The sequence below is a fragment of the Carassius carassius genome, chromosome 15 (genome assembly GCF_963082965.1).
Source record: "Carassius carassius chromosome 15, fCarCar2.1, whole genome shotgun sequence".
Classification (NCBI taxonomy): Eukaryota; Metazoa; Chordata; class Actinopteri; order Cypriniformes; family Cyprinidae; genus Carassius; species Carassius carassius.
This window is the reverse complement of record NC_081769.1, coordinates 14,886,261-14,900,784: the sequence shown is the minus strand read 5'-3', so window position 1 is coordinate 14,900,784 and position 14,524 is coordinate 14,886,261. Positions and strand designations below refer to the sequence as shown.

General features: G+C 37.1%; 1 protein-coding gene across 1 annotated transcript; it reads right to left on the bottom strand.

Annotated features, from left to right (window-relative positions):
* Positions 1 to 9,485: 9,485 nt before the first annotated feature.
* On the bottom strand, positions 9,486 to 13,159 carry LOC132157904 (uncharacterized). The gene is made up of 3 exons (XM_059567165.1): positions 13,120 to 13,159; positions 10,730 to 11,284; positions 9,486 to 10,623 (listed from the first exon to the last, which is right to left on the bottom strand). The coding sequence occupies exons 1-3, from the start codon at positions 13,157 to 13,159 to the stop codon at positions 10,112 to 10,114; spliced, it is 1,107 nt and encodes a 368-aa protein (XP_059423148.1). The 3' UTR covers positions 9,486 to 10,111.
* Between the last annotated feature and the right edge of the window lie 1,365 nt (positions 13,160 to 14,524).

Below are 14,524 nucleotides of genomic sequence, written 5' to 3'. Positions count from 1 at the left end.
TTGTAAATGGAAGCAGTTCTGGGCGGATGACATATGAGATTGGCTTTGCGCATGCGCCGCTCAGAAGTGACGAATGTGGAAATGCAGTGGAGAGATCAAAGCAAAACAACGGTCACTAATTACAAGTAAAAAACGAGGATTTGTAAAGAAGAATGTAAGAGGATTTTGGTATAAGCCAAGAGGAGACTCTAAAGTAAGTTTTCTAAAGTAAGGAAACTTTGCTTCCTTTGATTCTGAAAAAAAAAGATGGTTTTCACGAGACTCATCAGCGCATGCACAATGCTGACCCATATGTCATCTGCCTGGAGCTGCATCCTGTGTGCAAGTTACTGTATATTAAAGTGATTATTAAGTTTTGAATATGGATATTTCTCTTACAAAAACACATCGATTCGCCACAGGAGGCCTTTGTTTACCCCCCGGAGTTATTGATGGCTGCTTTTTATTTAACTTGATTTGGAATGATGCATGCAACACCCGCTGAGTGCCATTAAACAGCATGAAAGATCAAAGACCATTTTAATATAACTCAGACTGGATTCGTCTGAAAGAAGGAAGTCATATACACCTAGGATGCCTCTGAGGCAAGTAAACACAGCTTAATTTTCATTTTCTGGTGGACTAACCCTTTAAAATATGGTTTATTAACATAAGGTAACTACATTAACATGAAGTAACAATGAAAATGCATTTATTAAATCTTAAGCCCTATTCGCACTGGGTTAGTCACCTGGTGACCTCCAGTCATTTGTAATAATTGTGGAGGTTGTCTGTGGTCCTATGATAATATTAGTCCTGTGCGAATCAACATCTCGGTTATTTGGCCAGCATTTAGCAGATCGTAAATCATTTTTTTGAGTTTTGTGTTTCCTAAGCGCCTTTTTATCCATTTTTCATGAAGAATGGAGCTGCATTGAAGTGTTTGATAGTATTTTGGGTAATGTTATATTGCTACACCATACAATTTGCAGAAAGAGAAAGCTAAAAAGGTTTTGAGGTTAATGTTTTACAAATAAATCAAGCATAAAGCTTGGATATTATTTTAACCTGCTGAAATGTAAATGACACAACACAAGACTATATTAGTTTCCATAGAACGGGACACTCGAAACCTTGACATGCGGGTATCTGGGAGATAAATGTATGTTTATTTCAACATGTACCTTACTAATACAGTACATTATTGAACTCAAAGGTTGTATCTGTTAATATTATTTAATGGACCTGAACTACAATTATTTTTTTTAATTAACATTAAAGGGACAATAAGTAACTTTTTAGGTATTTTATTATCTAAAATCAATATTTTTATTCATAAATATGCCCTCAATGGTGTACAAATACCTATGCCAATGTTTAAACTAATCCTAGTAAATGAAGAATTTATTATCTTTATATACATGGGACGGGTAGGTCGACGGAGGCTTCCATGTAGTTCCGCCATCTTGCAAAACTATAATAGCAGAGAGGGACAAAAAGTACTAAGCCAACGCGTTTCCACAACGCGTTTTCGGTCAGAGCCAGAAACGCAGGTGCAGAGCAGTGAGAGGCGCTTGAAACTGCACTGGCAAGTTTAAAAGTCTGGATTGCATTCTTATTATGGACCATATGCCGCGCCACAGGAGAAGAAAACATCGTCGCCAAAACGAAGTGCTATTAGAAGACATCCTGTCAAAGCTTTTTGGTACATATCGCCTACCGTAGATGCAACGCGCATTTGAAAAAGCGAGGCGCTGGAGAGCAAAATTAGTTTGAATGCAAAATACAATTTCACCACTAGATGGGAGTAATTCCTACTTACAGTCCCTTTAACAAATAAATTTAGTATAACAAATGTATTGCTCTTTGTTAGATAATGAATTTACTAATATTAACTAATTAGACCTAATTGTAAAGTGTTAACAATTACACAAGATTTGTACTAAGTAAAAATAATTAATTAAGTGCTTACTATAGGGCTAAGGTTAGGGCTAACAACAAGTTGGTTAGGCTTAGTGGCTTGTAATCATGCATAATTTACTGTTATACTATAGTATGTAAGTACATGTAACTTGATGTACAGTGTGGTAAATCCTCTTTAAAAACTGTTATTTAGCTGCAACTTTTATTACATTAAAGTTAACCACTATTAATTGCATTAATTATCAGCAAGGTATTAGAAAGCAAAGAATTATGTAAAACAGTAGCCTAAAACAATACCTAAATACCTGCATTGGTACTGGTTAACATTATTGTTATTATTATTATTAAGGTGCACACCCTACTGTAGGTATCATAACTACTGTAACTACTACTACAAGTTAATATGGTAACACTTTGTTGTTTTAAATTGTCCTTTTTACATGTTACATGTACTTACTATTGTCATAACAATGATTTTTTTTGCATAATTACATGCAAGTAACCCGGACCCAAACCCTAATCCTAACCCTAGCCATATAGTGAGTGCATGTAGTTGATTAATACTTAAATGTATAATTAGACAGTATCAAGGACACCCTAAAATAAAGTGTAACTATTAATGCCAGTAAATAATGCTAATAATATATAATACTTGCCTCTTTCTTTTCTCTCCCTGAACAGCAGAACACATACACAGCAGCAGATAGAGAAGAGGACGCATGTGCACCTCCATGGTGAGTGTGTTATTCCTGTGTGAGCAGTGTGAGGATTCCAAGAAGATGTTGGTCTCTTAACTCTGCTAATGTTGCACAAGACCAACTGAGTGAATGTTATTATTAAGATTAATGGGGTTTATCAGAGTTCTGTCATTGCACAACCAGGGTCTATGCTCTCTCATTGGATACAGATGTAAAATGCCTTCTCCAAAGTCATGTGATTTAAAAGAAATGTAAACAAATATGACAAAAATCAATGCTTTGGTGTGCTTTGGCTCAATTCTGTTTGGATTAGTGGTACATTTTGAAAATTTAGTACAAAGTCAGCCAGTATTATCTAGGACCATGGTCTTTCCTTGGATGTAGTTGAAACATTCTTTAAAAGAAAATGTGATTTACAAGAAATTAAATTTGGTTTATTTTCAAATAAAAAGTTTTTTATTTTTATTTTTAGGAAAATAAATTAAAACCTAAAACTGAGAAATGTTGACCTAAGCATCACGCTAATTTCACAACTTCTTTGAACAAAAGGTCAGATGTTCTTGCTCTTTTGAAACACAGGATGCTCTTTGGCATTATTTCAATACATGCTGGATAACATGATCATCAGGTCTAGCACAAATATGTGGAGTCCATGCAGTATAGTGTAAAGAAATTGTTGACATGAAGTCACAAAGTGTACAAACAAAAAACATAAATATTGTTTCTTAAATATCTTTTGTCATTTTTTCAGTGTTGTTATAAGAACTTGGCATAAATGAGTCTGTCCTTCATTTTCTTAATATCTGAGTCCTGATTTCCTGTAAAGAGGACATAAAACGTGGAAAAAAGTATGTTTCTACACTTTTATTACTAAATTTCAGTTCATTAGAAACATACAGAAATATAACTAAGCACACTGTAAAAATAATGTATTATTATTTACTATAATTGAATTAGGATTTATAAGGAAACACTATTTCAGTCTTTATACTTCAAAATTTTGATCCTAGTCCCCCCTCCCTTGTGTGTGTGTGTGTCTAACAAAGATTAGCCTGGTCAGTGGGTCTGTTGTGCTTTGACCTGGTCATTTGCATTTTTTCAACAATACTATTCTCTTGATCTTCTGTTTTAAATCTTCTACACAAGCTGTCCTTACCCCTTTCCAGAGAAACTCACCCCACGTAATTAACCGAACTATTTCTCATTGTTAAATAAAAGATCTTTCATACAATTTCTGTTTTCAGTAAAAATGAAAAACAAATTAAATTAAATTCATAAGGAATGTGATTCTTATTGAAATTTCTCTCATAATCTATCATCGGGATTCCTTATGGAGAAACAAGACTCTAATAGAAGGAGGGTTCTATTAAAATTGACACAATATCCAATCGAAAGCTAAAAGTCAAGAACACTTCTGTGTTTCCAGAAGGATATAATTTGATCCCAATAGGATATTTTAGGATTGGTTCCCAAATATGCTCTTTTACACATTCCTATGGGATGTTACAACAATACCCTACATCATATCTTGTATTTTTTTTTTTGTTTTAAAGGGATAGTTAAAAAAAAAAAAAAAAAAAACTCTGTCATCATTTAGTCACCCTCATGTCATTCCAAACCTGTATGAGTTTCTTTCTTTTTCTTTGAAGAATGTGGATAGCCATTGACTAACATAATATTTTTCCCCCATACTATGGAAGTCAATGGTTACTGTCAATTTGATTACCCATAACCTTCGAAAGAACTTTTGTGCTCAACAGAAGAAAGAAGCTCATACAGGTTTGAAATAACATTAAGTGGACTAAATGATGACTGTTTTCATTTTTGGGTTAACTATCCCTTAAGAGCCGTATTCCAGACCGATGAGAGCGGCTAGCCAGAGGCATGATGTCCATCCACAACTCCTGCACAATGATCAAGAAGACACAAGAATTGCGTTTGGACAATCAGTCTCTGACTGCCAGGTTGTAGAGGACAGGAAAAACCTGGAGAAGGCCTCAGAAATCCAACACAGTCCAGCTGCAACACAGATAACAGGATGACACCAAAAGCTTTCTGAAACAGAGAGTAAATCATACATATAAATTATAAAGTACATTATATAATATTATAAAATAATGTCATATTAGAATAGAAGAGTTTCTATGCAAAATTCCCAGTCATCATAATCATGACTCGGTTTTAACCAGTGATGCTAAACCAATCAAATAAAGTACATCCAGTTAAATTACTATATTGTTTAATTTACTGGAAATCCCATGATACTGTGATTCTTTTCCACCTTACCTTTAGTTCTATTGTCCATTTTCATCACTCATGAACTTCAAATGTTGTTGATAAATCCATACAGGAGTTCTGTGGTCAGTGACCGTCTTGGTCAGCGTCCTGTTCTGTCTCTGTTGGTATCTGTGTGTGTCCACATCTTTCTCTCCCTATCCTTCTATGCATCTCATTACATGCAGCAGTGGGGTTGCCTAAGAGACCAGGCCTGAAAAGAGAACATCTCTTGTACTACAATACATGGAGTAAGTGACACAGGATTGGGGGGTGGGGGGTCGAGAGAGAGGGAGAAAGAGAGAGGGAGAAGTAGTGACAGGTGGATGGATGCAAGAATAACTACATTGGTTTCTGTGGCTATACTGCAAATAGTCAATCGACTGGAGAGAGTGTCTCAAGCCCTTGAGTCGGACTTATAAAATATGGCTTAATGATATTCTGAGCAACTTTTTCCAAGACATTATATTGAAGTATATCTATATAAGTATATCTATAGGCCTATGTAATGAAGTAAATTTCATGCCAACAGGACATAAATATATAATTGGTTTGATAAATAAAATATATGTAGTATGTAGGTGTATTTAAGACAATCTGTGTGAATTTCACTTTTAATGTACATCTACTTAAATATAAAACATGTTATAGTATATATAAAATACTATAGTAGCGCCTTACCAAATACAGTAAAAAAATTGTTTAATGTTATTTCCTTGTCATGGAATATTTTATTAATTCATGCTTGATGGCAGCACATGACATTTTTAATAAACATTAATAAAAATACATTTCTGAGGACTCTGTATCAGTTTAGATTGATTAATTAGATATAAATATAAATATTAAAATATAAATATTTTTCTTTATAGTGGACACTCTTATATGTCATTGTCACAAGTAGTCATTTGAACAGACCTTTCATTTTAAGTATTAAACTTTGGTGCACAGTGACTTTTAAATGATGCCTTATATCATGTAGCTTTTTGAGAAAAAGTCATTTCAGTTCTCTAAACTTTTAGGAATAAAATTTGAGTCTGGCATATTATAGAACGAGCAGAAACACATTGACATACATTAAAGAAAGGACACAAGCCATATCTAATGTCCAAAATATCAGAGATATGAAGACATTTGGGCTGCTAAACAACCACCTAGTGATGCCTTATCTGATCACCACAGTTATGCCTTATCAAACACTGGAAGGATGTTATGTGAAAATCTACTTTAAATGTTATTTTCTTCACTTGAATTGTTGATTTCTTAACTATATTCCCAAGCACCTTGTGTGTTGACTCTGGGGTTAGTGACTCTAAGTCAAATCACTTCCTTTATGAAATCCTTTAGCAGGATAGCACATATATTACCACTGACCACTGTGTTGCCATGGCAAACTTCACACAAAAGGGTGTGGCGTGGGAAAGACTCTGTGAGGTCAGGAGTGAGGGTCAGGAGGTCAGGGATCACCAGCAGCTGGACAACACACAAGAGGAGAGGAGGGTGAGAAAGGAGCAAGGGGCGGTGGGACTGCAGCTGCTGACACAGGGGCTTCAACAAGACATTAACATTGAACTGCGCAATAATAAAGGATATTGATGAGGGTTTGTGCGAAATCCATGGAGCGGTCTTTAGCTGACATGCCCAGATCTGCAGAAAACCCGCTAATGTGTAACGGTCCATGCCTATTAACATGAGTGATTTTGTGACATCTGTTTCGAACTCTTATTGATATTATGTACCAAGTTTATGTGAGATCCAGGGCATGCAGAATGTCCCAGGATTGCTTCTTGAAAGCAGTGACAAAAATCCAATATCTATCTATATAGGTGTATTTAAGACAATCTGTGTGAATTTCACTTTTAATGTACTTCTACTTAAATATAAAACATGTTATAGTATATATAAAAATAGCATCACATCACTGATCCAATTGCCTTGGCCACTATAAAAGCGCCTTACCAAAACCACCTTACCACTATAAAAGCGCCTTACCAAATACAGTACAAATTTTTTTACGTTTATATCTTTGTCAACGAAAATGTTATTAATTCATGCTTGATGGCAGCTCATGAAATTATAAATGAACATGAATACAAATACATTTCTGAGGACTTGATATATCTGTTTAGATTGATTAGACATAATTAGATTTTTAAAATATTTCTCTTTATAGTGGACTCTTATATGTTGTTGTCACAAGTAGTCATTAGTCATCTATCTATCTATCTATCTATCTATCTATCTATCTATCTATCTATCTATCTATCTATCTATCTATCTATCTATCTATCTATCTATCTATCTATCTATCTGTCTGTCTATCTGTCTATCTGTCTATCTGTCTATCTATCTATAGGCCTATGTAATGAAGTAAATTTAAAAAAATCTATAATATTTAACAAAACAGGTTTGTTATAGAAAAAAATTAAATTAAAAAAGTTAAGGAAAAAATGAATCAATTATATTACCTGAAAACCGATTTGGATTTTAGGGTTTAAAACACTTATAAAAATATTTGAAACAGAAATGGTAGCCTATTGCAAAATGCACAGCTATTATAATTTAATTCAAATCAAAATGTAATAAGGGAATTAATGTCATGGCAGGATTGATTGTGCAGTTCCAGGCTGATATAACTGTGGTCTGAAGTACAAATGCAGGTCCAGGTAGCGTTCTTTCAGTGAAGGTGAGGTCAGCAGCCCTTTGTGGGGTTTTTCCTTGGGGGTCAAGGGGAATCAGCCAAAAGAACAACTAAGAGGGGAATGGCAATATGCAAATGAATAGCGAGGTGGTCCATTTGGCTGCTGATTTACATTCCCATATGTCCTCCATGAGAACCTGCATTGTCTAATAATTCTATTAATTGTCATTGTCATTCTAATCTAATAATTAGATTTCTATGAAAATGTCAATACACAATCCTAACTCAGTTTTTACTGAGAGTTTTAAAAGCAACTGGTGCAGTGGATTGTAGAGATGCTAGAAATGCCAAATAAAAAATACATACATAAATAATAATAATAATAATAATAATGATAATAATAATAATAAACTTTATTAATTATAAACATCATTAATAATATTGCATTTTTGATTATTGTGGAATTTCATACTCTAGTCATGATGTTTCAAAGTTTTTGATGCAAAGAACCCAATTTGATGATCCTCATATGATCATAATATTATACAAATATTATTATAAAATATAAAAATATAAGAATAAAATATGACCTTAAATAACATTTCTTAAGTGAAAATATGTACGATTTTGACATCTTTTTTGTTCAAGTTTATCACAGTCCCCAATTTGAAAGCTTTAGCCACTACACTGATAAAAAATTTCTGCTTGATTTAATTAAAACATATGATACATTTTTTTGCATAAATTTATTATGTAGATCAAACAAGACTAAAGTTGTAAAGTTGTAAGTTGTAAAAACTACTTAATTTTTCTGTCTGTTGAAAGAATGTTTACACATAAAGTAAACTTAATTTTAGTATTTCTTTAGTCATTTTGTGTGTGTGTGTGTGTGATCTACATAACTTTAAGAGTTCTAAATGTGTATTTTTAATAGAATTTTTATTACCATGTTCCAAATTTCAAGTGGGATCTACTTTGTTTTCCCAAATTTGTTAGTTTATTTTTAAGTTAACTTTATTCTTACCTTGTTCAGTCAGTGTGTTCCTGTTCTTTTGAGCGGGGTTTCCAGACCAGACCAACGAAACATGAAGGAAAGTAGGGTAATTATTTTATATTGAATAAATGAAACAAGGTTATTGTTTTGTGTGTGTGTGTACCTAAGAAGATTGGTTGGGGTTTTGTAAAGAAAAAAGCACATTGTCTTAGTTTAATGCAGATTAATTCAAAACTAGATGTAAGGAAAGAAACTTAAAATTTTATTGTTTTTATTGTTATTTACAGATTTAATATTATGTAATATTTACATCCGCCCAGATAAATTTTTGTCAGTGCATAGGTATCTTGTAATGAGCATATTTATCCATTCTGTAATTGCATAGATGACATTTTATATGAACCTTTATGCACTGTAGCTCTCCAAAGATGCCAGAAACTATGCTAAGAACGTAGAAACAGCTATGTTAAAGGATATTTATGAAAAATCTAAATATTTTTGTCAATACTTACAAGAAAATTTTGAGTTTTGAAACTTACAGAATGTTCACATAGTATAATGACTCCGCAATTCTCAAAATATCTGGGAAAATTTAATTTTTTATTTCATATAAGTGAATAGTATGGAAGCTCATTTCTAGTGTATTAGTGCCATGTAAAGTAAGAAAAGAAATCTAAAATTACAAGATTAAAAAAGTCATAATATTTTGAGAATAGAGTCATAATGTTAAGGTTAATTTAGCATAATTAAAATATATTTTTAATAATAATTGGGCATACATTTAAAAAAATGTACACCACTAAAATGTTAATTTATTTGTTAAAATCAGGAAGCCATAAAAATAATTCATTTCTTTTTGTTTATTTATTTATTTAATATGATTCCCCTTTATTCAATAAAACGTGTTATATCATCACCATAAGTAAAAGTCACAAGTCCATTTATTGAAACTTGGAAGCCGTAGAAAGAACATTTTTTTTCATATTTATTTATTTTCATTTAACATCATGAAATATAATACACTATTTTAAATGACTCATGTCCTTTATTCATTAAAAATACATTGTACATAAGAAACATGGCAGTTATTACAATTTAAGTCTAATTTCAGCAAAAACCTAAAAACCAAAGAGATAAAAGAAAGAAACTGATATTTTAACATCTATTATTAAATAGTAAGGCTACAGTCCTTCCAGTCGTGACATTCTCTACTCTGCCTTAATTTTTTTTTTATCAAGGTAAAATCTACATATTTTGTTTTATACTATAACAATGAAAATACTGTATAGTATAAAACATGCTGAAGATTGGCAAACAGGCTGTTAATTCATTAATTGATGAGCTATTTCGTAAGAAAAACTGTGCAGTGGATAAGATATGAACTCATTTGCATTGTGATTAAAATCAGAATTTGTACATTTATGGTTTTGTAATCCAGAAATCATGTTCGATTTTCTCTGTTTTGTCAGACATGGTTAAACAGCCATTAAACACTAAATCATTTTACAGATAACTTCAAAAACTATTTCCAGAGTGGTTTCTAAAAACACCACTAACCCCTTTTCTCTATAAGCCTTTGCTATGTGGGTGACATTGAAATGATCAGTAATAACTGTCGTTTTCAGAATTACTGGGTGTGTTGCATAAAGCCAGTAATCCTCCAACATTCTCCCTCAAAGTATTTATAAGGCCTGGTGCACCGTCACTATAGAGAAACCAATTCTCAGCTATATTTACTACTGCCTTCATCACATCTTCCATGACCTTTACTACAGGCTGCCAGAGGATGAAACGCTGTGTTTGTCTCTCCAGTACAGTGACTCTTCCACTAAGAACACTCAGAAGGTTCACAGTTCTCCTGACCACTTCCTGAATTTCACCTGTGCTGGTCAGATGCTTTTGAACCTCTTCAATCTTCCTCTCAGTCCTCTTCAGTGCTTCATTGGTTTGCTCAAGTTCAGTCTGTGTCTTAGAGATTACTCCCTCGTAATGAAACACTTTTGCAGTCCAGTTCCTCACTTGAGACTCACAGTGTTGTTTCTCCCATTCAGCTTCTCTCAAGGCATTTGAAGCTTCTTCAAATCCTCGCTGTCCCTCACTCATCATTATTGGACCTAGGGAACAGAAATTTATTGAATACACATCAGCCAAAGAAAAGAAAATGCATAACTTCAATTTTTTTTTAATTCAGAATGATGGTAAAAGTGGTGTAATACTCACCAGCAATCCATCCAAAAATTGGTATTGCAAGCAGTGCTGCACCTGCAGTTGCTACATCATTAGATGTGTTCTTTCTGTCTTGATATGCTCTTATGGCATAATTTGCTGATTCCACACTTCTTTTAGCCTGCTCAAAAGCTGCTTTGGAATTCTCTAATGATTCCTTAGTGGACTTCATCTTTATGCGCAACTTATCCATGGCCAGACTTTTCTCTTTTTTCTGCTGCTCAACATTTAGTTTCTCTCTAATCAGCTGCTCCATGCTTTCATCTAAATATCCCAGTTTTTCTTTAATCTTTGTCTCTGATGTTTTCAGGCACTGCTCAGCATCCTCAATATGCTTCCTAACTTGATTGGAGCATGTGTCAGTGTTGGGACTAATATGTGCTTTCTTGAGGGACTCGCAGATGTTACAGATAGAGACAATTCCTTCATTTAGAGGCCTAAAAACTGCCTCCATAGACTGTACATCATTCACACCACAGGTGCTAAGGCAAGGGGAGGCAAAAATATTAAAGGAATAGTTTACCCAACATGTAAAAATAGCCTCAAAGCCTTTAATAATGCATTATAAAGCTAATCATAATGTATGTTATAATATTTTTTTATAAATACTTAACCAAAGTTAAAACACATTAGAATATTTGAAGGTTTGTTTGTTTTGAGCTTTAATGCATAATACTTTCTAAAGGAGTGATGATGCTTTTCAAATAGAAAGCAGTTATTTTAAATAGTAAAATATATATTTTACAATATTACTGCTTTTGCTGTATTTTTGATCTATGAATGCATCTATAAATTTCCGTACCTATTGTGTGTGTGTGTGTGTATATATATATTTGTTGAGATGTGCTGCGTTTGGTCTCGTACTCTATCGCATACGTTGTCAGTGTTGTGCGCTTGCTTAGACCTTTGTTGTGATAAACAGTAAAGTGCGTTCAGCTGAATTCAATTTCCATTTTGTCGGGTATAAAAAAGATTAGTATACCAGGGCAGCGGTCATGGCAGCCCTCCAGTTAAGCCCTCGTCGTGAGAAGACAGAAGAGTGTAAAAACCATCGACTCTACTGTGCGACTCCACCGGGCAGGGACACCGGCAGGGAATATAAGTATTTTTTTTATTAATTTATTTTTCTTTCTCCTTGTTTCATTTCTGTTTCAGTTGTTTTTGTTTATAACCAAATCTTACTATGTATGTCCAGATCCCTACTATCATTAACACTCGCAAACCACACATCACACAATATAGGCAGAGCAATCTTAACAACCTGCTCACTTTGCCTATATCTGCTAATACACTTCTTTTTCTATTGGTCTCTGGAATTGCCAGTCTGCTGTAAATAAAGCCGATTTCATTACTTCTATTATCAGTCATACATCCATCCATCCATCCATCCATCATCTTCCGCTTATCCGGGGCCGGGTCGCGGGGGCAACAGTCTAAGCAGAGACGCCCAGACTTCCCTCTCCCTAGCCACTTCCTCCAGCTCTTCCGGGGGAACCCCGAGGCGTTCCCAGGCCATTCGGGAGACATAGTCCCTCCAGCATGTCTTAGGTCTTCCCCGGGGCCTCCTCCCGGTGGGACGTGCCTGGAACACTTCCCTGGGAAGACGTCCAGGATAGGCATCCGAAATAGATGCCCGAACCACCTCAGCTGGCTCCTCTCGATGTGGAGGAGCAACGGCTCTACTCTGAGCTCCTCCCAAGTGACCGAGCTTCTCACCCTATCTCTAAGGGAGCGCCCAGCCACCCTATGGAGAAAGCTCATTTCGGCCGTCTGTATCCGGGATCTTGTCCTTTCGGTCATGACCCACAGCTCATGACAATAGGTGAGAGTAGGAACGTAGATTGACCGGTAAATTGAGAGCTTTGCCTTACAGCTCAGCTACTTCTTCACCATGACAGACCGGTACAGCAACCGCATTACTGCAGAAGCTGCACCGATCCGTCTGTCAATCTCCCGTTCCATCCTTCCCTCACTCATGAACAAGACCCCAAGATACCTGAACTCCTCCACTTGAGGCAGGAACTCTCCACCAACCTGAAGTGGGCAATCCACCCTTTTCCGACTGAGAACCATGGCCTCGGACTTGGAGGTGCTGATTCTCATCCCAGCCGCTTCACACTCGGCTGCAAAACCGTCCCAGTGCACGCTGAAGGTGATGGTCTGAGGAGGCCAACACGACAACATCATCCGCAAAAAGCATCGACGAAATCGTATGGTCCCCAAACCGGACACTCTCCGGCCCTTGGCCTCGCCTAGAAATTCTGAACATAAAAATTATGAACAGAACCGGTGACAAAGGGCAGCCCTGCCGGAGTCCAGCATGCACCGGGAACAGGTCTGACTTACTGCCAGCAATGCTAACCAAGCTCTTGCTCCGGTCGTACAGGGACCGAACAGCCGTAAGCAGGGGGCCACCAACCCCATACTCCCAGAGCACCCTCCACAGGATGCCGTGAGGAACACGGTCAAATGCCTTCTCCAAATCCACAAAACACATGTGGACTGGTTGGGCAAATCCCATGAACCCTCCAGCACCCTGGAAAGGGTATAGAGCTGGTCCAGTGTTCCACGACCGGGACGAAAACCACACTGTTCCTCCTGAATCCGAGGTTCCACTATCAGCCGAATTCTCCTCTCCAGTACCCTGGCATAGACTTTCCCGGGGAGGCTGAGAAGTGTGATCCCCCTATAGTTGGAACACACTCTCCGGTCCCCCTTTTTGAAAAGAAGGACCACCACCCCCGGTCTGCCATTCCAGAGGTACTGTCCCCAACCGCCATGCGATGTTGCAGAGGCGTGTAAGCCAAAACAGCCCCACAACATCTAGAGACTTGAGGTACTCAGGGCGGATCTCATCCACCCCTGGTGCCTTGCCACCAAGGAGCTTTTTAACTACCTTGATGACTTCAGCCCAGGTGATGGACGATTCCTCCTCCGAGTCCCCAGCCACTGCTTCCTCAATGGAAGACAAGTCGGTGGGATTGAGGAGATCCTCGAAGTATTCCTTCCACCGCACGATGATATCCCCAGTTGAGGTCAACAGGTGCCCATCTCCACTATAAACAGTGTTGGTAGGGCACTGCTTCCCCCTCCTGAGGCGTCGAACGGTTTGCCAGAATCTCTTCGAGGCCAACCGATAGTCTTTCTCCATGGCCTCACCGAACTCCTCCCAGGCCCGATTTTTTGCCTCCTCGACTACCCGGGCTGCAGTCCGCTTGGCCTGTAGGTACCTGTCAGCTGCCTCTGCAGTCCCACAAGCCATCCAGGCCCGATAGAACTCCTTCTTCAGCTTGACGGGATCCTTTACTTCCGGTGTCCACCGCCGGGTTTGGGGATTGCCGCCTCGACAGGCCCCTGAGACCTTACGGCCACAGCTCCGAGCAGCCGCAGTGACAATGGAGGTGGAGAACATGGTCCACTCGGACTCAATATCTCCAAACTCCCTCGGGATCCGGTCGAAGCTATGCACCGGCCCCTTACGCTCCCTCCTGCAGGTGGTGAGCCCAATGGTTTATCGGTTTGAGTCTTACCTATCAGATAGGTCCTTCAAAGTATTTTGGAGAAGTGAGGTGTCCAAGTCACAACATCTAACTACTGGGGTGCCACAGGGCTCAGTTCTTGGACCACTTCTCTGTCTACATGGCATCATTAGGTTCTGTCATTCAGAAACATGGCTTTTCATACCACTGCTATGCTGATGACACTCAACTCTACCTATCATTCCATCCTGATGATCCGACGGTAGCTATTCGCATCACATTTCTTGCTGGATGATGGACCATCACCTTC

Bases quoted from the DNA above. Each gene is read 5' to 3' on its own strand.
- LOC132157904 (XM_059567165.1), bottom strand. From the start codon at position 13,159: ATGGGGTTGGTGGCCCCCTGCTTACGGCTGTTCGGTCCCT. The intron at 11,285-13,119 runs GTACGACCGGAG...GCATTATTAAAG, and splicing joins CTTACGGCTGTTCGGTCCCT to GCTTTGAGGCTATTTTTACA. The intron at 10,624-10,729 runs GTGAGTATTACA...TCTGTTCCCTAG, and splicing joins AATTTTTGGATGGATTGCTG to GTCCAATAATGATGAGTGAG.